At 35.7% G+C, this 21312-nt stretch overlaps 1 protein-coding gene and 1 pseudogene across 2 annotated transcripts; both read right to left on the bottom strand.

Moving 5' to 3' along the window:
• Nucleotides 1-7749: 7749 nt before the first annotated feature.
• LOC112789159 (uncharacterized) lies at nucleotides 7750-8600 on the bottom strand (annotated as a pseudogene).
• A 2499-nt stretch (nucleotides 8601-11099) lies between these two features.
• Nucleotides 11100-16830, bottom strand: LOC112789158 (coatomer subunit alpha-1). 2 transcript variants are annotated; one of them, XM_025830932.3, is made up of 4 exons: nucleotides 16508-16830; nucleotides 15933-16203; nucleotides 14705-15199; nucleotides 11100-14395 (listed from the first exon to the last, which is right to left on the bottom strand). In XM_025830932.3, the coding sequence occupies exons 2-4, from the start codon at nucleotides 16138-16140 to the stop codon at nucleotides 11442-11444; spliced, it is 3657 nt and encodes a 1218-aa protein (XP_025686717.1). In that variant the 5' UTR covers nucleotides 16141-16203; nucleotides 16508-16830; the 3' UTR covers nucleotides 11100-11441. The 2 variants fall into 2 exon arrangements, with proteins under 2 accessions (XP_025686717.1, XP_025686716.1); XM_025830931.3 differs by having other exon boundaries at nucleotides 15933-16182; nucleotides 16508-16815.
• Between the last annotated feature and the right edge of the window lie 4482 nt (nucleotides 16831-21312).

Here is a 21312-nt window from a genome sequence, read left to right as displayed (position 1 = left end):
TCTCTCATCTTGAATTCAATGCTCTTGATATATCTGGAAACAATTATTTATCATGGATACTAGATGCTGAAATCCATCTTGATTCAATGGATCTTGGAGATACCATTAAGGCTGAAAATAATGCATCCCATAAGGATAAAGCCAAAGCCATGATTTTTCTCCGTCGTCATCTTGACGAAGGATTGAAAAATGAATATCTCACATTAAAAGATCCTGCAGATCTTTGGAAAGACCTTGAAGAAAGGTATAATCATCAGAAAATGGTGATACTTCCTCAAGCCCGATATAAATGGACGCATTTACGTTTACAAGATTTTAAATCTATAAATGAATATAATTCTGCAATGTTTCGAATCACCTCACGAATGAAATTGTGTGGGAAAAAAATAACTGATCATGATATGTTGGAGAAAACCTTCTCAACCTTCCATGCCTCGAATGTGCTCCTGCAGCAGCAGTATCGAGAGAAAGGGTTTAAAAAATATTAATTTCTTGCCTTCTTGTTGCTGAACGCAACAATGAGTTGTTATTGAAAAATCATGAAGCGCGCCCAACTGGCGCCGCTCCATTTTCTGAAGTAAATGCGGCAAATCATTACCCCAGAAGAGGTAAATGGCAAGCTTTTAATAACAAGAAAAATTATGGAAGGAAAAAGAATTATGTTCAAAAGAGAGGATCTCACCAGAAGTGGGATAAAGAAAGGAATATCGGGCAGAATAAATCAACAGAGGATAAATATTTCCGTTGTGGTGGAAAGGGCCATTGGTCTCGTACCTGTCGTACCCCAAGACACCTAGTCGATCTTTACCAGGCATCTTTGAAAAAGGATGACAAAGGAAAGAAAACAAATTTTGTTTCAAATAATGCTGAGAACTCCACCACTCATTATGATGTATCTGATTTCTTTGAGGATCCTGAAGAAAATATTGGTCATTTGATCAATGATGGAATAGTTTAATATATGGAATTGTGAAGTATCTATGTAAATAAATAATGTAAAGAACTTATTGTTAAGTTTTATTTTCTATGTATTTAAGTTTCAAATGTGATGTACATAAATAATGAAATATTAATGTTCATGAATTTTGAAATTATTAAATATGTCAAATTTAAAATAAAATTTTAGTATATGCCATTATTTTATGTACAGTGTTTCTTAGAAAAATAATTCTGATCAAGTATTCAATTTAACTGTGCATACTACTCATTTTATTATTATTTGTTTTTTGAAGAGAATGGCAAGGATATGTAATGAAGATGTACACCTTGCGGATAGTGCAAGTTCACAACTATTCTCAAAAGTGATATATATTTTACCCATCTTGTGCCAAAAGAGGAATATGTTAATACTATTATTGGCTCAGGCAATGTGATAGAAGGCTCCGGAAGAGCTATAATTTTGTTTCCTGGAGGAACAAAATTTATAATAAATAATGCACTGTTGTCTACCAAGTCTCGAAGAAACTTGTTGAGCTTTAAAGATATTCGCCGAAATGGATATCATATTGAGATTATGAATGAGGGAAATCATGAGTATTTATGTATCACAACTCATGATTCAAATAAGAAAGTTATATTAGAAAAATTACCCTCACTTTCATCTGGGTTGTATTATACCAAGATTAGTGTAATTGAATCACATGCCACTGTAAACCAGAAGTTTACTAGCCCAAATGAATTCATAACTTGGCACGACCGATTGGGTCATCCGGGAACAACCATGATGAGGAGAATTATTGAAAACTCTCATGGACATTCACTAAAGAACCAGAAGATTCTTAAAACTAGTGAATTTTGTTGTGCTGCATGTTCTTAGGGAAAGTTAATTCTAAGGGCATCACCAGTAAAAATTAGATTTGAGTCCCCTGAATTCCTAGAAAGGATTCAAGGTGATATATGTGGACCTATTCATCCACCATGTGGATCTTTTAGATATTTTATGGTTCTAATAGACGCATCTTTGAGATGGTCACATGTGTGCTTATTATCTTCTCGCAACCTGGCGTTTGCAAGATTATTGGCTCAAATTATTCGATTAAAAGCACAATTTCCAGAAAATCCAATCAAAGCAATTCGTCTTGATAATGCTGGTGAATTTACTTCCCAAGCTTTTGATGCTTATTGTATGGCTAATAGAATAAGTGTTGAACGTCCAGTAGCTTATGTTCACACACAAAATGGGTTAGCAGAATCACTTATTAAGCGCCTCCAATTAATTGCTAGACCCTTGCTTATGAGAACAAATCTCCCAACCTCGGTTTGGGGGTATGCTATTTTACATGCCGCAGCACTTATTCGTTTGAGGCCAACGAGTTATCATCAATTCTCTCCTATGCAATTAGCTTTTGGCCAGCAGCCAAATATTTCCCATTTAAGAATATTTGGGTCTGCGATATATGTTCCCATTGCACCACCTAATCGTACCAAAATGGGACCCCAAAGAAAATTGGGAATATATGTTGGATATGATTCTCCCTCTATATTGAGGTATCTTGAGATACAAACTGGAGATGTATTTAAAGCCCTGTTTGTGGATTGTCATTTTGATGAATCAAAATTTCTAACATTAAGGGGAGATAATAAGCTTCCTGAAAAGGAGCTTAACTGGAATGCATCATCATTGATGCATTTAGATCCTCGATCAGAGCAATGTGAACTGGAAGTTCAAAAGATTATACATTTGCAATGAATAGCAAATGATTTGCCTGATGCATTTTCCGGTACAAAGAGGATAACTAAATCTTATATACCAGCGAAAAATGCCCCAATTCAAATTGATGTCCCAGTAGGACAAGTAGCCACTGAAGCAAATTCACGCCAGAAGCGTGGCAGGCCTGTCGGTTCCAAAGACAAAAATCCTTGAAAGAGAAAATAGGTAAATAATATTCCTGTTGAAAAAGACATAGTAGAGACACCTGTAGTTGTCCCAAATTCTGATATAACGCCAGAAGACGTTCAGGTACCTGAAAATTGTGAAAATGACGAGATCTCGATAAATTATGTCTTTACAGGAGAGAAATGGGACCGAAATAAGACAATTGTCAATGAAATATTTGCATATAATGTGGCATTAGATATCATGCATGAAAGTAAGGATCTTGAGCCAAGATCAATCGAAGAATGTCGACAAAGGAATGATTGGCCAAAATAGAAAGAAGCCATGAAGGCTGAATTAGACTCACTTGCAAAACGTGAAGTCTTTGGACCTGTAGTCCGTACACCTGAAGATGTAAAACCTGTTGGATATAAGTGGGTATTTGTGAGAAAACAAAATGAGAAAAATGAAGTTGTGCGCTATAAAGCCCGACTTGTGGCACAAGGTTTTTCACAAAGGCCCGGTATAGATTATGAAGAAACGTATTCCCCTGTAGTGGATGCGATAACATTGTGTTATTTGGTCAGTTTATCTGCATATCATAAACTGCATATGCATTTAATGGATGTGGTAATAGCCTACTTATACGGCTCATTAGATCGGGATATCTATATGAAAGTCCCTGAAGGACTAAAGATATCTAAACCATCCAATGAATATTCGCAAGGGTTATACTCAGTCAAATTGCAAAGATCTTTATATGGTCTGAAGCAATCTGGACGAATGTGGTATAATCGTCTTACTGAGTATCTGGCCAAAAATGGATTCAAGAATGATGATATCTGTCCATGTGTTTTCATAAAGAAATCTGTATCTGGATTCATTATAATTGCTGTGTACGTTGATGATTTAAATATCATTGGAACTCCTGAAGAGATTCCAACGATTATAAAAACTCTGAAAGAAGAGTTTGAGATGAAAGATCTTGGAAAGACTAAATTTTGTCTCGACCTGTAGATCGAGCATACAAAGAATGGGATCTTTATTCCTCAAGCGACATACACAGAGAAGATCTTGAAGAGATTTTATATGGATAAGTCACATCCTTTGAGTACCACAATGATCGTAAGATCTTTGGATGTGAAAAAGGATCAATTTCGTCTTAAATAAGAGAATGAAGATATCCTTGGTCCTGAAGTACCATATCTTAGTGCCATTGGAGCACTAATGTATATTGCTAATAATACGCGACCTGACATATCATTCGCGGTGAATTTACTAGCAAGATATAGTTCCTCTCCAACCAGAAGACATTGGAGTGAAATCAAACAGATCTTTCGATATCTTCATGGAACGATTGATATGGGGTTGTTTTATCCCTATAGATCCAAGTCACAACTAGTTGGCTATGCAGATGCCGGATACTTGTCTGATCCACATAAAGGGAGATCTCAAACAGGATACCTGTTTACATATGGGAGTACAGCTATATCATGGAGGTCCACGAAACAGACTATAGCAGCAACCTTCTCTAATCATGCTGAAATACTAGCAATTCATGAAGCTAGTCGCGAGTGTTTTTGGCTGAGGAGTCTGATTCAATATATTATGTTATCATGTGGACTGATTGATCATAAGATAGCTCCAACTGTCCTGTTTGAAGATAATACAGCATGCATTGCTCAACTTAAGGGTGGATACATCAAAGGTGATAGAACAAAGCATATTTCTCCCAAATTCTTCTTCACTCATTATCTTCAAAATCAAGGGACAATTGATGTCCAACAGATCCGCTCAAGTGACAATCTGACAGATTTATTTACAAAGTCACTCCCAAAATCTTCCTTTGAAAGATTGGTACATGAGATTGGAATGCGCCGTTTTCAAGACATTAAATGATGTCGGCAAGAGGGGGAGACTGTACTCTTTTTTCCTTGGTCAGGTTTTTTTCCCATTGGGTTTGTCTTGACAAGGTTTTTAATGAGGCAGTCCCCATCACTAAAGGATGTTGTACTCTTTTTCCTTCACTAAGGTTTTTTCTCACTGGATTTTTCTTTAGTAAGGTTTTAACGAGACAATAATCCTAAATGGTCATCCAAGGGGGAGTGTTGTGATAAGGATACTATCACACCTTACGTGGATGCCCATTTTCCATGAGGTGTACTTTCTCAAGGATGACTATTATTTAATATGATCTTGAAAAGCTACTCATGTACATATATAAATAGGTTTAAGCCTCTGAATATTATACACAAGTGAAAAACAATAATAAAATAAAAGCAAATGTTATTCTATCTCTCTTTTCTTTTTATATTCCTTTCTATCTTTATATATATACTTATGCAATTCTCTCTCTATTTACTTTTTATATTCCTTTCTATCTTTGTATATATATATATACATTACAACATATAATATTATTATATATATATAAATTATTATTAAACTAATTATTTTAATACTAGAATCTTCTATTTATACATATTTATTTTATATATCTTTTATTTTACAACAACATCTAGTCTTGCTTTACATTATGCAACGAAAATATTATGATGTCAAATTAGCTTTGAGAAAATCGTCATTTGGAAATCAATTTTATGTTGATGGATGTGAACAAACACAAATACATATCACTCTAGGACAATAAACATACATTTTTGTGATAAAAAAAGAAGACAACACAAAATTTACGAGTATTTATTCCATTCTTATTCAATTGGGACAGGATGTTAAGCGAATTTTTATCAGCACTAATTTTTAGATAGAATAGAGCAGAATAAGATTTTAGGTGTACTTACCACTACTTGCTCTGATAATAATGATAATAATAATAATAATAATAATAATAATAATAATAATAATAATAATAATAATATACTTTAATAAACAAAATTAAAAATGATATATTCATCCTTGATATTATATGTCTATTATTTTTTAATTTAATTTATATTTGCATGATATTTAAAGTTTTATAAATTTTAAAATTTAATTTATATCATCTCTCCGAAACAGTTAACCAAATAACCAACCATACACTAACGCTGTTACTTCTCAATGACGGTGCCGTAGTCTCCATCATAACATCATTCCGTGACGGCTTACACTTGGCATATTTGTTACTTGTGAATTACTCCTTCTTCTCATTATTATTATTAAAAAAAAAAAATACTACTAATCATCTTCCCATTCCCTAAAGGGACTATATTCATAATCCCGTACAACTACTTCTACTGAAGAATGTCTATTGCTAATTGCTGTAATATGAAAATGAATGTATAAAATATCAGAAACTTTTCGGTGTAAATAATTAAGAAACTAAGAAACAGTCCCATCCTTTAGTTCTAAGGGTTAGTTTAGATGTCATTAAATTATTAAATTTTTAATATATTTGGTACATGTTTTAATAATTATAAAAAGTAAAATATTGTTTTTGTCTTAATATTTGAAATAAATTTTAAAGTTGTTCCTACGTTTTAATTGTCCTATTTAAGTCCTAACGTTTTAAAATTGACTCTACCGTTAGAGATCCGTTAATAAAATTAATGACAGGACAAAATTGAGACGATTTTGAAACGTTAGAGACTTAAATATGACAAAAACATTGGGGACAAAAATGATACATAGAAATAAATTTTAATTTTATCCTTCAATAATATCAATTTTTTACTATACATAGTATTCAATTACTTTTTAATCACATCTAAGAAAATTACACTTAATCATATTACTTTTATTTTAAATAAATTATTTTTTATAATTTTACTCTTAAAGATTTAGTTATCATGAAATGTTTGTAGAATTACTAGTATATAAACTTGCAGAAAAAATAATATATATACAATAAAATATAAATTATACCTTTTGTCTCTAATGTATCAAAATTTTTTAAAATTATAAAAATAAATTTATTTAAAATAAAAATAATATGATTAAGTATAATTTATTTAGATGTAATTAAAAAATAATTAAATACTATGTACATTAAAAAATTAATATTATTGAAAGATAAAATTAAATTAAAATTTATTTTTATATATTGTTTTTGTCCCTAACGTTTCCGTCCTATTTAAGTCCCTAACGTTTCAAAATCGTCTCAATTTTGTCCCGCCATCAATTCTGTTAACGGATCCTTAATGGCAGAACAACATTGAGTCAATTTTGAAATGTTATGGACTTAAATATAGAACGATCGAAACATTTCGGACAACTTTGAGACTTATCCCCAAAGACAAAAACGATACTTTACTCTAATTATAAAACAATAAAAAATAAAATTAACTTTTGTAGAATCCGCAATATTCATCTTTTACAAACTTGCTCATAAAAATATAGTTTTGAAAATATTCCTAAATAAAATAAATATAATAATTACATAATACATAGAATACAGATGAATAAGCTGTTTACATCAATGATCATCCTGCTTCTTGTTCGGAAAGTGAGACTTCTGTGTCTTGGATATTTGAGATCAACTCAAAACCTCTTATTTATAAAGAACTATTTTTAAGAGATATATGATTCATTTATTTATATAGAAATGCTTTCCATTTTTCTTCTATATTCCCGTGGGCTCAATATATCACATAAAAAGTCTTCATCCTTGATAACATGTTCCCTTCAAACTAAGCACTATGCAGGCAGAGTATTCCATTAATCCATTCCATGAGATTAAAGGATTGAGAATGTGATCATTTTGAGATTATTAACCCAAACTAAATTCGCCATTGGTGAAAATATCACCTCATAGTTATAGATTCAATGTTTGTTTACCAACAATGCTTGCAAATATCAAACTAATAGTAGTATCTGAATTAGAAAAAGGGCGTACACATTCACATTCACATTCATGAACACAGAGTGTTATTGCCTGCGGATCAGAGATGGATCTCAATTGAATCCCTTAACAAAACATAAAATAAAGATATACATTTAGAAAATGGTATCCACGTTAAAGAAATTCATTTACATAATACATACCTAATCCTAAACAACACAGCCATAAATATTCAAATAAATACAAACTAAGCAACAGTTCAACTAAAATCTAAATAGTTAAACTAACTAGAGAAACCAGCAACCCAATTCAAAGCCCTAATTATTGAAGAGCCCTCCAATTAGCAAATTGGATCGATAATTAGTAAGTGTGCTTAAGACCTAAACCATGCTTACCACGCACACACCCTGGTCTTGTGTACAAATAAGGGTTCCTCTTTGAATTGTTCATTTTCGAACATGCCCTTTTCCCTAATTTCCTCATCCTCTGCCTCTCAAACCTGTTCCCGACATTCCAAGGAACAAGCTCATCATCCAAGTCATACCCATCATCATCATCTTCATCATCTTCGTCGTCAACACCTTCAACCTCATCATCATCGTTGTTATTATCATGATGACCGTGATCATGATCAACAACGTCACGACGAGGGATAAAATTGCCAATTCCTTCAATTGGGTCAACATTAGGGTAAGATATGGGGGAAGAATCAGCGTAATTGAACCCATCATCAACAATATTACCACATTCTTCTTCAACATCAAAGAGATCAACGAGTTCCACTGCGAAAGGGTATCTTCATTCACATCCAAAACCGAACTTGATCAAGGATAAGGAACTGCATCTCCATCAAAGACGAAAATGAAGATGATGATTGGTTTTCCATTGTTATCACAATAACCCTCTTTCTTTTCTCTGTTTTGATTTGGATTTGGAGTGGGAAACTTAAACTAAGGTGAGTAGTTTTTTGGATTGGGTTGTGATTGTGTGATGTATGTTGTGTTTTTTAATTTTTTATATAAAAAGCTTTGCTTCTTCTACAAGATTATTTTGTCATGTGGAACAAGGTGACAACGTGGTTCAACCAATGAAAATTTGCCAAGTGGTTACCAATTTATTATTTTTATTTTTTAATAAAAAATACAATAATAACTATTCCATTTTGTTAATTAGATAATTTTGTGTAAAATATTTTATAATATTATTTTATTATAATATTTGGCCCTAATTTTAGTCCCTTTACGTATTTAATAATTATTTAAATATAGTACTATTTACTCAGAAAATATAAACATTTGTTTTTCTCAAAATTTAAAAGAAATAAAACATTTGTGTCAACCATTATTCAATCAAACGTGCCTCCCAAGTCCCAGCTCTGAAGAGAGGACTTTTATTGACTTTCAGGCACTTTCTTCCTTCCTTCCTCGTCTCACGGGAAAATTATGAAGGAAAGAAATAAAAATGAAATTTAGCTGGAAAGTTTTGTAGGCTCTATAGTCTATACTCTATAGTATCATTCCAATCTTATTATTTAAATACATTAGTTTTCTTTTAAAAAATTAAAAATAAAATAGAAAAATTATTATGACAAGAAAGAGTATAATAGAAGTTTGGTCTCTAGTTCAGAAAAATGGCTTTAAGTCAGGAGGAGGGAATTATTTTCCTTAGTGTTTTAACTCTGATAATTAAAATAATTCTCATATGTAAATTTGAGGGAGGAATTATTTTAATTCACGGTTTAAAATTTAAGAAACTATTTTGATTATATATTTAAAACTAGGAGACCAATTTGAATATCGAATTAAAGTTGAGGGACTATTTTAATTGTTATTTCTATCGGTGTAAAAATTAATGTGTCACATAAATTTTTGTTAATGACCTTAACATAGTGATTGATGGAGAGACAATTTAATCTGTAGTTTAAAATTGATGGACCATTTTAATTATTTTAAAAACTAAAAAGATATTTTAATTATTGAATTAAAACTGAAGGATCATTTTAATTGTTATCTCTATTATAAAAAAAAGTAAAGGACTAAATTGTTCTTTATATTTGGGCGTAATTCTATTTTGGTTCTTAAAATCTAAAGTGTTCTGTTTGAATTAAAAAAAATTTATTGAGTTTCAATATAATCTCACCATGAGGTACAGCCGTACAAAAACAAAGTTGATAATCTGAAGAACAAGTACAAATTTTAGAAACACAAAATCAACTGTTGATGTATCAATATATTTATTTATTATTCTCTTTAGTTCTAGAAAATATTTCATTTAAATTGTAAGAAGAATTACAAATAAAAGTATTAATGCATACACGATTGATTTTGTGCCTCTTGAGCATATACTTGTGCTCCAGATTATCGACATTGTTTTTGTACTGTTGTCATGTAGAATATTCCTTTAATTATTTAACTTTGACCTACGGTGAGACTACATTGAAACTAAATAAAACTTTTTTAGATTCAAATAGAATACTTTAAAATTTAAGAACTAAAACAGAATTATGTCCAAAGTTCGTAAGAGACCAATTTAATATTTTACCCTAAAAATATTTATCTTTAAGCCGGGGGCTTCATAAATACTGCCGGAGGGATTTTTTAACTCTGGTTCAATTACTAATGTGGATAGCTAATTTTTTTAAAAATATTATATAATTAATAAAATTTATTATTTTTAGTTAATATTTAGTTTATATTTTAAATAATAAATTTTAATAGTATAGAAATAAAATATTAATTCCTGATATTTGTCTCTCAAAATATACTAATATTTATACTAATGTGGATGACTTATTTTATATAATAAAATCTATATCTATATCAATACAAGAATACAAAGGTCGGTACAATAAAGTATAGAAAGATTTAATTTGACGACTATATATTAAGGTTGTAGCTAATGATGCTATTTTTACTCTTGAAATATATATTGTTAGGTAATTTCTTTGTTTTTTTTTTTTTTGGTATTAATTTCTTTGTTTTTTGTTTAGTTATATATTGACTATAGAATTTTGAATCATATAACATAATTCGAACTATCTAATATAAAAATGCAATTAAAAATTTTATTTTCACTCTGCTTAAAATATATTTGATTAGTTAGCTTTTTCTTTTTTCATATATAGCTACAAATTAGTTATAAAATTGTTAACTATATAACATTATAATAACATAACTCGTTACTTCTTTAATGTATGGACAATGGTGTACTTACAAAAAAAGTCATTTGAAAACGATAACAATAACTAAATTAGGGACTAATAGCTAATATCAATTACAAGTTTACAACAACCCTAATAATCAATAACTAAGTATTTTTTTTAATTGTGAAAATACACCTACTTCTTGGTGAAAATATAATAGTTATCTACCCAAAATATACACCTAATTGTTGATTGTTATCAAATTCAACAAGGGGGAGATTTTGGGTGAAGCCTCAAATGAAAATATGCCAAAGCCTAAAAAACAAAAAAGAGGAAAAGATGAAAATAAAAGAAAATAATAATGAATACTGAATAGACATATAATACTTATTAAGGCCTCAAAATGTAGCGATATCCAACTCAACCTAAAAATTAATTCAGCAGAGTACATGAATGAAAAATTCACATGCCCAAAATATTGATAGGCTTTTTCTCCATCATCCCCTTATATTTGGCGAAGAGTAAAAAAGAATTAAAAAAGAAAACCATGAAAAATAAGACAGAGAAACGAAGAAACATACACAAACAACTTCTTTTAGCTTCTACAAGGAATTATATTAATTGAACAATAGGGACTAGTATCTGTTGTTGAAAATTGACCTGAAACAAAAACTGAACAAAGTGCTTCCGTTCCAGCGAGTTCATCAACGTATCTGGGAAGGAGAACAGAGCAATCCAGAAGCATCGGCCCCTACAACTGCAAGGTCACACACAGTGCATAGCTGACCCTCCTGGCTCAGCACAAAGCGTGCAGTGCAATACGGACAAGAAACATCCTTCTGTCCGCGGTAAATTGGCACATAAGTTGCACCACAAACCACAAATGGGTTTCTGAAATCATAATTCAACTGTGTGGTATCGGTCATGTTCTTTTCTGCAGCTCCCAGAACTTGCCGTGCTGTCTTGGCATGGTTTTCGACAGTAGGATTGGTCTCGAGCAGCCTCCTCGCAAAGTTGGCAGCTGTGGCAAGGTTCTTTGCCTTGTAGCAGACAGTCATTGCATTAAGCAAAGCTAGCCTCAAATGAGGTGTCTGGAGATTGCAATGGGTAAAATATGCGGCAAGCTCCTGCTGACGAGCTGGATTGTCCTTAATTTCCCTTCTCTTTAGCTCCATTTGCAGACCCAAAACATATTCTTTGACTATAATAATCAATTCCTTCACATCATCAACTTCCCTCCTCGACTCAACGACAATCAAAGGAATTGTATGAAGGATACTGGTAAATGTCTTTAGGGCCTCGGTGAATTTCCCTGCTGTAGTTGATTTATAACCAGCTTTGAGCTTTTCATCTAATTGAGACAGTTTGAACGGCAGTGCAGGTGGGCCTCTCACATTTGGACTAGACGACTCGCTCCAACCTCTTTCAACAGCAAGTGATATAACTGGGGCAGATGAGAAGGCACGCAGATAGGAGTGGCTGCTAGTATGAAGATCAAGGAAAATGGATCTCAAGGGAGTGAAGTTCTTTATTCCAAGTTGCCTGTTCAGTAACCTCATTGCCGTATCAAAATTGCCGGCGGCTGCATGATCAGCTGCAAGAGATGATTTCTGAATCCATATCTGGCTAACTGGCATACCAGGTGTTGGGGCCACGAAAACTGAAGATCGAGTACCAGAAGCTTTTGGAGTTTCAGCTTCAGGGGGAAGCTCCAGATCTTCCAGCTCCCATCCACCTTCTCCATCATCCTCTTCACCTGGCTCTCCATCATCCAAAATTGCAGAGATGTCTCCATTTTGTATGCCATCCACATCAACCATATCAAGCTCCTCTCCCCAATCACCATCAGCAGCTTCATACTCTTCTTCTTCAGCATCGTTCTCTATATTGCTAAAGCCACCTTCAAATATGCCTCGCATCACCCTAAGAAGGGGCCAATCACCACTGGTTATTACAGGTGATGGTGGCATCAAGAGAGATGGTTTTTTCCCCTCGGGCAAAGATGGAAGATCATCCCCCAGTTCAGCTGCAAGCCTTTCAGCAACATCATGTAGTCCATGGACTTTGGCAGTGATGTATGCCAGATGCAAATGACCCACATTCTCCAAAATCTTAACACGCTCTCGGACATCACCCATATATAAGGCATTGTGAAACTGGCCCATCACATCGTTCTTGACTTCGGCAATTTTCAACATCTTTGCAAGTTTCTCCACATTACCAGTAATGAGATAAAGGAAAGACAATCTCTCAAAATTTTTGGTCCTCTGGTATGCATATTCTACTATACCAGCATTTCCTTGTCGAAGAGCTTCAACCCCTAATCGATACCAGTGATCTTTCTCATCAATTGCAGTGGCTGATGCAACGGCAATTTGAATGTTCCCACTCTCTAAAGCCAAATTGAACCGAATTCTCTCATCTTTCACAAAATGGAGGGCAACTTCAGGAAACCCTTTCTGCTGTAGATATGCAATCATAGCCTGCCCACAAAGCTGGGAGTTCTTTATCATGTTCATAACATGGTCATATCTTTTCTTCAAGAGAGAGAGCTTAAAGATATATTCAGTCGCATCAATAGCTATAGCTCTGTTTTTCCCATCCCGACCCAAGCAGAATATGGTGTTTCCAACAACTTTTGTGATATATATTGGGACATCCAGTGTTTTTATTATCCCGCTATCGCCATTAGGAAGACAGTACTTGATATGATTTAATGTTGTGTAAATAAAAATGCCATTTTCATCCCATGCTCCACTTTTCACGCGGATTGTCTCATGGAGGGTGCATTGGTGAACAAGCTTCTTGCTTGCAATGACAATGGCATGTTTGCTGAGCAAGGCAACACTTTCCATGTCATTAGACCAGACAACATACTTGATAAAAGGGGTCTGAAGATCCCCAATAACAAGCCTCTGCTGAAGATCAAATATAAAAACCCTATCCTCTGACCTACACAACAAGTTGCCTGTTCCAGCATAAAATATGGCATCCGTGGCAATTGGCAGAGCGCTCTTTTTAACAAGCTCATTCTTCAGATTTTTAACTAGGACTTGATTGCTGGTTTTGTCGAGCACCGCAAACCTATTCCTAGCCACAAAGACAGCTGATCCACCAAGACCTTTCTTTGGCTCTTGCATATCGCCCCTACCAATAAATGCGCCATCCTTGGATATGGTATACAACTCATAAGACCCACCCTCCACATCTGAACAGAGAAGAACTGCATTTTCAGACGCGCTATAGGAAAGAGTCTTCGGACTTTGATTCAGAGTTAAAGAACCAGGTCGTCGAATTGTAAGAACTTGTGTCTCTCTCTGTGTTGAAAATTCATAGTAACGCAAAAACCGGTCTTTTGCATAGAACAAACAATCACCACTAACTGCAAAAGCAGGCCTTTCTCTCTCCAGTTTAAAGACAATCATTCCACTGTCATGACCAGCAGCCAACAGATTCATTTCAGGATGTGTTGCAAGAATCCAAAATCGATCATGCTCTCTCCGGAAGGTTTGAATTCCAGTGCGCTTTGTCGCATCCCATACTCGAATACTTTTATCTTCAGAATTTGATACAATGATGTCCTGTTTGGCATGGAACATAACACATGAAACATTATTCATGTGCCCACGCAGAGTATCCACTTCCCATGCCTTAGTATCTGAACAGAAAACATAAATTTTATTAATGAAAAGTGCAAGACGACAGCAAATACTTTCTCTTCTTGGTTAACCAGCTACTACAAAAGTTAATGCACACAAGAAATATATTTTATGATGCATTTTTGCTGCCAGCACTGAACATTGATATGCTAATTTTTTTAATAACCAGAATGGCATCAAGAGTATAGTATATGAAAGCCTAGGGCAGCTCAACTATAGTATGTATGTAAAATAGGAAGTCACAAATACTACCACTCGGTTGTTATTCAGGACAACATAAAAAGAAAATAACTAGGCTTCAGTTTTACCATTCATCCTCCAAAGTTTCACTTGTCGGTCATCAGCTCCAGAGACAATGAGAGGAAGTGTAGGATGAAAAGCAGCCCAGTTGACTCCCCGATCATGACCTTCCAACACATATTTAACAACTGCATCAACACCACCAAAAAGATCCGTGTTCATCTGACTCAAACGCAATATATCATCTGAAGGAGGCCCAGCCTTCCTTTTGAGAGAACCAATATCCCAAACGCGAACAGTCTGATCCAGAGAGGCTGACACAACAATATCTTCTTTTGGATGGAATGAAGCACACATAACATAATGATTATGCCCCGTTAGGACAGATATACATGTTCGTGATTGCCAGTTCCATATGCGAATAGTCTGATCATCACTGGCACTCACAATCCACGGGTTCTCATGATGAAATTGCACAGTGCGAATATAATCAAGGTGTCCTAGAAGAGTGAACAAACATCTATGCAGCTTGTAGTTCCAAACTTTAATCTTGTAATCGTCCCCTGTCCCAAAAAAAAGAAACACGAATAAGCAGCAAATAATATGAACCCTCCCCCTTCTACAAGTAACAAAATATTTTTTCTTTTCTTAACAACATAATACACCAAATTCCCTTCCCTTCTTTATCAAGTGACAAACATAAGTGCAGGAAAAATCACATTTAAACCCAACCAATGGCACACAGCTTAGTTTAAAAGAACGGATTAGTTACTAAGTTAACAGATCCAGATAATCTCAATTACACCAAAGATATTTCCTTTTAATATAAATTACAGCCAAAAACAAATCTCGAAACATTTCAAAGTGTACCCCTCATTCGTACTACTCATTGTATAAACACCATGGGGCAACCAAAGATTAACAGGCAAAGAGATAATGAGATTATCAGCATGGATACTAGAATCATACTTATTACCATAGATCTACACAAACACACACAAAAACGCTTTCTAAAACTTAAATAGATTGCCTAGCAGAAATGTTTGAGTGGATCCTAATATAATTTAGATGAGTACAACATAACCTAGATTATGTTTCCATAGTTGACTACCCTTGCATAGATATATGCAGACTAACAATGAATATCCACAGTAGCGGATGCACAATCAATGGATCAGTTGGGATCAATGCACAAATGAGAGTATTAAGCAGTCAATAGAACAAATCAATGGCACAAACAACACAATGGCCACTTGCGTATCAAAAAAAGCAATGGCTGTGAAATGGCGAGGTTACCTCCGGAGACAAAGAGAGGCTGAGAATTGTGGAAATGAACACCTCTAACGGGGCCATCATGCTCGTCAAACCTGTCGATGAGGGTTCCCATGCGGTAATCCCATAGTTGGATCACACCACTGTGAAGACTCGCAAGGATCCAGGGCCTCTTGCTGTGGAAACTAAGCCCCTTCACTCTGTTACTCTTGGTCTCGAACTTGGTCAACATCTTCTTCTTCCCCCTTAATCACAAAGCACTCTTTCGTGCCCACTGCAGCACAATCCAATAAAACTAAAACGGGATTAAACGAAGACAAAAAGAATAAGAATCTCGCAAAACCATAAGCTCAATTCTGATCCCATCCCGAAACAACACTTCCCACAATCACACACACAGAGGAAAAAAAAAAGAACAAAAAGCGTATGTTTTGCATCGCAATTGAACCTCAGAATGTGAATATCAGCATAATAATCACATTTTCGTTACAGATCAGACTAAAAAGGAAAGAAAAATTGGAATCTAAGCGCATGGAATCGTTACTGTATTGAATTCTTTCGGGGAATGCAATGTGGGAGTGATGAAACATGGAATTTACCTCAGATCTGATTAGAACGGTGAAATCAATGAATCGAAAATCAAGTTCACCGACACAAGTGAGCTCATATATATGTAGAGAGAGAATATTCAGTGATCTTGTTTCAGATGAGATCTGTTAATTTTCGAAGACAAAGCTCTCAAAAGAAGAAGGGGGAGAAAAGAGAGATGAAGAGAATGGAATGGAATTTTTATTTAGTACCAATTTATATTTGATGGCTATTTGTATTTTTGTATAGTTTCGAAAATTCATTTTATTTGCTTACTGCAGTGCAAATTAAAGCGCATTTGGACCAACCTCAAAGTTACACATAACTCTATGACTACACACTAGTCAAGTAAGTGTGTTTATAATAAGCGTAAATACCCTTTTCGGCCCTGAACATTTTAAAGTGGGACATATCGCACCTTTATCATCCAGAAATCTCTACCCGATCCTCAACCAACGACATAAGTGAACAAATCGACCCCTGTGACCGGTTGCTAACAGGTTACCTGGTTGACGTGTCAGGTGGATGCTGAGGTGTCAACTGAATGTGCCATGTGTAAGTAAAATTTGTTGCAGGGACTCAAAACCACCTCCCTGCAACTCAAACGGCGTCGTTGTGTTGGGTTAATATTCCCCCTCACTTTCGAAGTACATTTACTGTAATCTCCCTCTTATTTTCATTCATTCACTAAAAAGCCCTAACATTTCATCTTCCACCATTGTTTCCCTCCAGATCTTTGCACGACGCTAGAACGGAAGTATGGGATAATCGAATCTGCGACGAACGTGTGCAGGGCATAGACGTTCACTGTGTGAGACGTAGTGAAAGGTTAGTTCAGATTTTCGTTTTTCACATTGTGTTAGTTAAGAATGTAGTTATTTTCATGCATGTCTATGCGGGGTGTGATGTGAGGAGCTTTACCGTCGAGATGATTAGTATGATTAATGGATAAAGTGGTTAAGAAGAAACACTGTTTTTAGTTAGGGTTTGATAATGCTAGTGGTTGATAAATGTAGTGAGTAATCCGGGTAATGAAATTTGTATGTAGTGGTTATAGTGATGATAATGTTGGTGGCATTATTGTGCATTACGGTAAAACTGTTTTTAAATGTTACATATGTCTGTGTTTGTGATCCCTGTGTTTAACCATGGCGAAAAGCTTGTTAGAGCTAATGGTAAGCTACATTACTTAGACGGGAAGGTAGAGAAGTTTCCTCCAATAGATATTGATTTCGTAAACAAGAAGGATTTGGAGGAACTTTTCAAGGGTTTGGGGTACTTGACATACAAACAAATCTACTGGCACGACCCAACTGTTATTGAGTTCGAGGATGGTCTGCATGTGCTCTATGGTGATAAGGAGATCAACAATATGTGCGACTTCACTATGAGGCATAATCTGAAGGAGTTCCACCTTTACTTTGAGCATGGAGTGGATATCCCTGATGTAACTGACAATGAGCCTGTGGAGGAGGAATGGGTATCTGAAGATGAGGACGTCTTGGCGGTGACAGATTCTTCAAAATCTTCTTCCTCCTCTTACGATTCATACGAGAGTGCTGAAGATGAAGCTTACAAGCCCCCTCCTCCTGGGTATGAAACTGACGTTTTGAGGAGGCTGTTGATGTACAAACTAAAAAGAAGAAAAATGGGAAGTCTTGCTCACCTAACACCATGGCAAAGAGAAGGGCCTCCAGGAGATATACTGGTAAGAGGAGGATGAAGCATGTTCTAAATACAAAAAGGAAAAGTGGGCCTAGCAGTGGAGATTCATGGTTGGGCCAAGGCTCAGGTAGTGGAGGCTGTGTTGGGTCGGATTTAGGTAATATGGAAGGCCCAGCTAGTGAGGAAAATGTGGGGCAAAAGGGGGTTGCAAGTCAGGCTGGTGAGGAATTTCTTGATGGTGATGATATTGTTTATGAGTACGAGTCTGAGGGTTTTGTGACTCCAGTTCATCTGATGATGAAAGGGGCCCTTCTGGGCCAGATTTTAATGAGGGCAAAACATTTGGAGAGGTGCAGTTTAGACTAGGGATGCAGTTTGCAACTATGGAGCAATTTAAAAGGGCACTTAAGGATGTCTTTGTGCAAGATGGAAGGGATTGCATGTACCTAAAAAATGAGCCGGGGAGAGTTAGAGCAGCCTGTGTTGAGGAAGATTGTCCTTAGCTGATTTTTGTGTCGAAGAACTCGGTTACCAAGTCTTTTGAGGTCAAGACATTCCACAATGAGCACACATGTGGCCGGAATTATGGCAGCAACCTTGCTGATAAAAAATGGGTGGCTGAGAAATTGGGGCTGAGACTAAAAACGCAATCAAAGTTGACACCTAGGGAGGCAATGCAGCATATGAAAGAAGACTATAATGTTCAACTGAATCGGAAGATGATTACACGAGCAATAAAGCAAGCTAGGGAGACTGTGTTGGGCAGTGAAGGGGCTCAATTTGGGAAGCTTAGGGACTATCTGAATGAGATACACAAAAGTAATCCCGGGAGCACAGCACATATGAACACCTTACCCCAGCCACAAGGGCCAAACTTGTTTCAAAGATTGTATATCAGTTTTGATGCTTGCAAAAAAGGCTTCAAGAATGGGTGCAAGCCTCTCATCGGTTTGGATGGGCGTTTTCTGAAGGGTTACTATGGAGGCCAATTGCTTTCTGCAGTGACCCAGGATGCAAATAATCATGTCTTTGTGATTGCATTTGGTGTAACCAGGGTTGAGAACACTGATAATTGGAAATGGTTTCTGACCTGCCTTCAGGAGGATTTCGGGTCAAGCATGCTCTTTGGATGGCATTTGATGTCTGATCAACAAAAAGTAAGTTTCATAATTACTAGCTAGCATCATGTATTGTTGAGTTTTGTTAGATTAAATGTGTGATATCATATGCTGCAGGGTCTTGTTCGGGCAGTTCAAGAGGTGATGCCAAATGCATTTCATAGGAACTGTGTGCTGCATATGTGAAAAAACTGTGAAAGAGGTTTAAGGACAAACAGGTTAAGGGTTGTGTTTGGGAAGCAGCTAGGAGCACAACTCCAGTTCTGTTCAAGGCTGTTATGGATAGGTTGAAAACTGTGAGTAATGGAGCTTGGGAATACATGAGTAAGTTTGACCCTTAGGTATGGTGTAGGGCTTTTTTCAGTTACTATCCTAAGAACGCTGCTGTGACAAACAATATGTGTGAGTCTTGGAATGCAGTGATTGTGGAGGCTAGGGAGAAACCAATCCTGACACTGTGTGAGGAGTTACAGGTTCATATTATGAACAAAATGGCTAGACAAAATGTTGTTGAGATATGACAGATGTTATAATTGCTAAATTCTGTAATGTAGGTGTACCTTGTGTTCATGCTGTTGCAGCCATATCCAGAGTGAGGGTAAAAGCAGCTGAAGACTTCGTGTCTCCATTTCTCACTATGGAGGCAATAAGGAAGACATATGACATCTGTATCAATCCTGTACCCAGTGAGGAGTTTTAGGAACCAACTGACCAACTGAAGGTAGATCCATCGAAAATAGTGAGATCTGTTGGTAGACCAGTTAAGAGGAGAAAGGAATCAGCTACCCCTCCAGCTCCAACTGATGGCAGCAAGGTTAGAAGGACCTTCCAGGTTACCTGTAGCAAATGCAGAGAGGCTGGCTACTACTTCAAAACATGTAAGGGAGCACCTAAAAATCCTAACTGGCAACAAAAAAGGAGGAGAACTAACAAGGTATGGAATAATTTTTTCCACAATTTGGTTTTCTTTCTGCAGCCATGGAATACTACCAAAGTTAATTGAACTCTTAACTCATTGTTCAGGGTGGTACTTCTGGCCAATCTCAGAACAAACCTATGCATCAGAGGCCGAACCCTACTTTACAGGAAATTAGGGTTAGATATCTGAATTTTACTTTGCTATGCTTTTTGTTCTTTAGGTTTACTGTCTTCATTGGTTGTGTGTATGTTTGTTGCTGAATGGTTTGCCATATTATTGTTGTATTCCTCGAATAGGCTAAGCTAAAGAAGCATAAGAAAAAGATGCCCAAGAGGCCACATGCTCCACAAGAGGAAATGCCAATTTCTCAATCTGCCCCTCTAGTGGTATATGTTATAGTATACTATGCAGTCTAAGTTGTTTACTCATTTTTTTTCTTATTAACTGGATTATTTTGGATGTTGTTGAATAGCAATCTCAAGGTGAACCAGCCCAACCAAGTCCTGCACCACCAGCCCAGCCAAGTCCTACACCACCAGCCCAGACAAGGCCTGCACCAACAGCCCAGCCCACTCCTCACCACCATCCTAGCCCAGTCCTGCACCACCAGCCCAGCCAAGTGCCAAACTCAGGCCCAAGCTGAAGACCTTTAGGCCACCAGGTCCTCTGTCTCCACAAACAAGCCACCAACCAGCATTTGCAGTAGAAAATCTTGAGGCCATCACCAAGAAAACTGTTGCTGCATCAAGTGGAGGAACCTCTTCAGACTTATTGAAGTTCATTCCAATCCCAAATTTTAGGCCACCTAAGCAGACTTAGTTAACTAGGAATTTTAGACTATAAGACTTATCTGTTGGTCTTGCTGTTTATGTTTTTTTGGCTGCTGCACAAGAATTCTAAAAACTGCATATGTTTAGGGACATGTTTTTTTGGAAAACTACTTGGACTCACATAGTGTGTGAGTTTTATTTTGTAAACTTTGTCTGGTGTACCTTCTGTGTTACCAAGATGGAAACTTTGCCTCACATGGCTTGGATTTGTGAAATGACAATGCTTCACCCTTGTGAAAAGGTTGCATTTTTACTATGTTTTCAATTTGGTTTATCATGATTCT

Source organism: Arachis hypogaea, chromosome 3, assembly GCF_003086295.3.
Source record: "Arachis hypogaea cultivar Tifrunner chromosome 3, arahy.Tifrunner.gnm2.J5K5, whole genome shotgun sequence".
NCBI lineage: Eukaryota > Viridiplantae > Streptophyta > Magnoliopsida > Fabales > Fabaceae > Arachis > Arachis hypogaea.
Note: the sequence above shows the minus strand (reverse complement) of the source record. Positions and strands in the feature narration are given on the sequence as shown.

Bases quoted from the DNA above. Each gene is read 5' to 3' on its own strand.
- LOC112789158 (XM_025830932.3), bottom strand. From the start codon at position 16,140: ATGTTGACCAAGTTCGAGACCAAGAGTAACAGAGTGAAGGGGCTTAGT. The intron at 15,200-15,932 runs GTAACCTCGCCA...TTTTTGGGACAG, and splicing joins GCCTCTCTTTGTCTCCGGAG to GGGACGATTACAAGATTAAA. The intron at 14,396-14,704 runs GTAAAACTGAAG...TTTTCTGTTCAG, and splicing joins GAAACTTTGGAGGATGAATG to ATACTAAGGCATGGGAAGTG.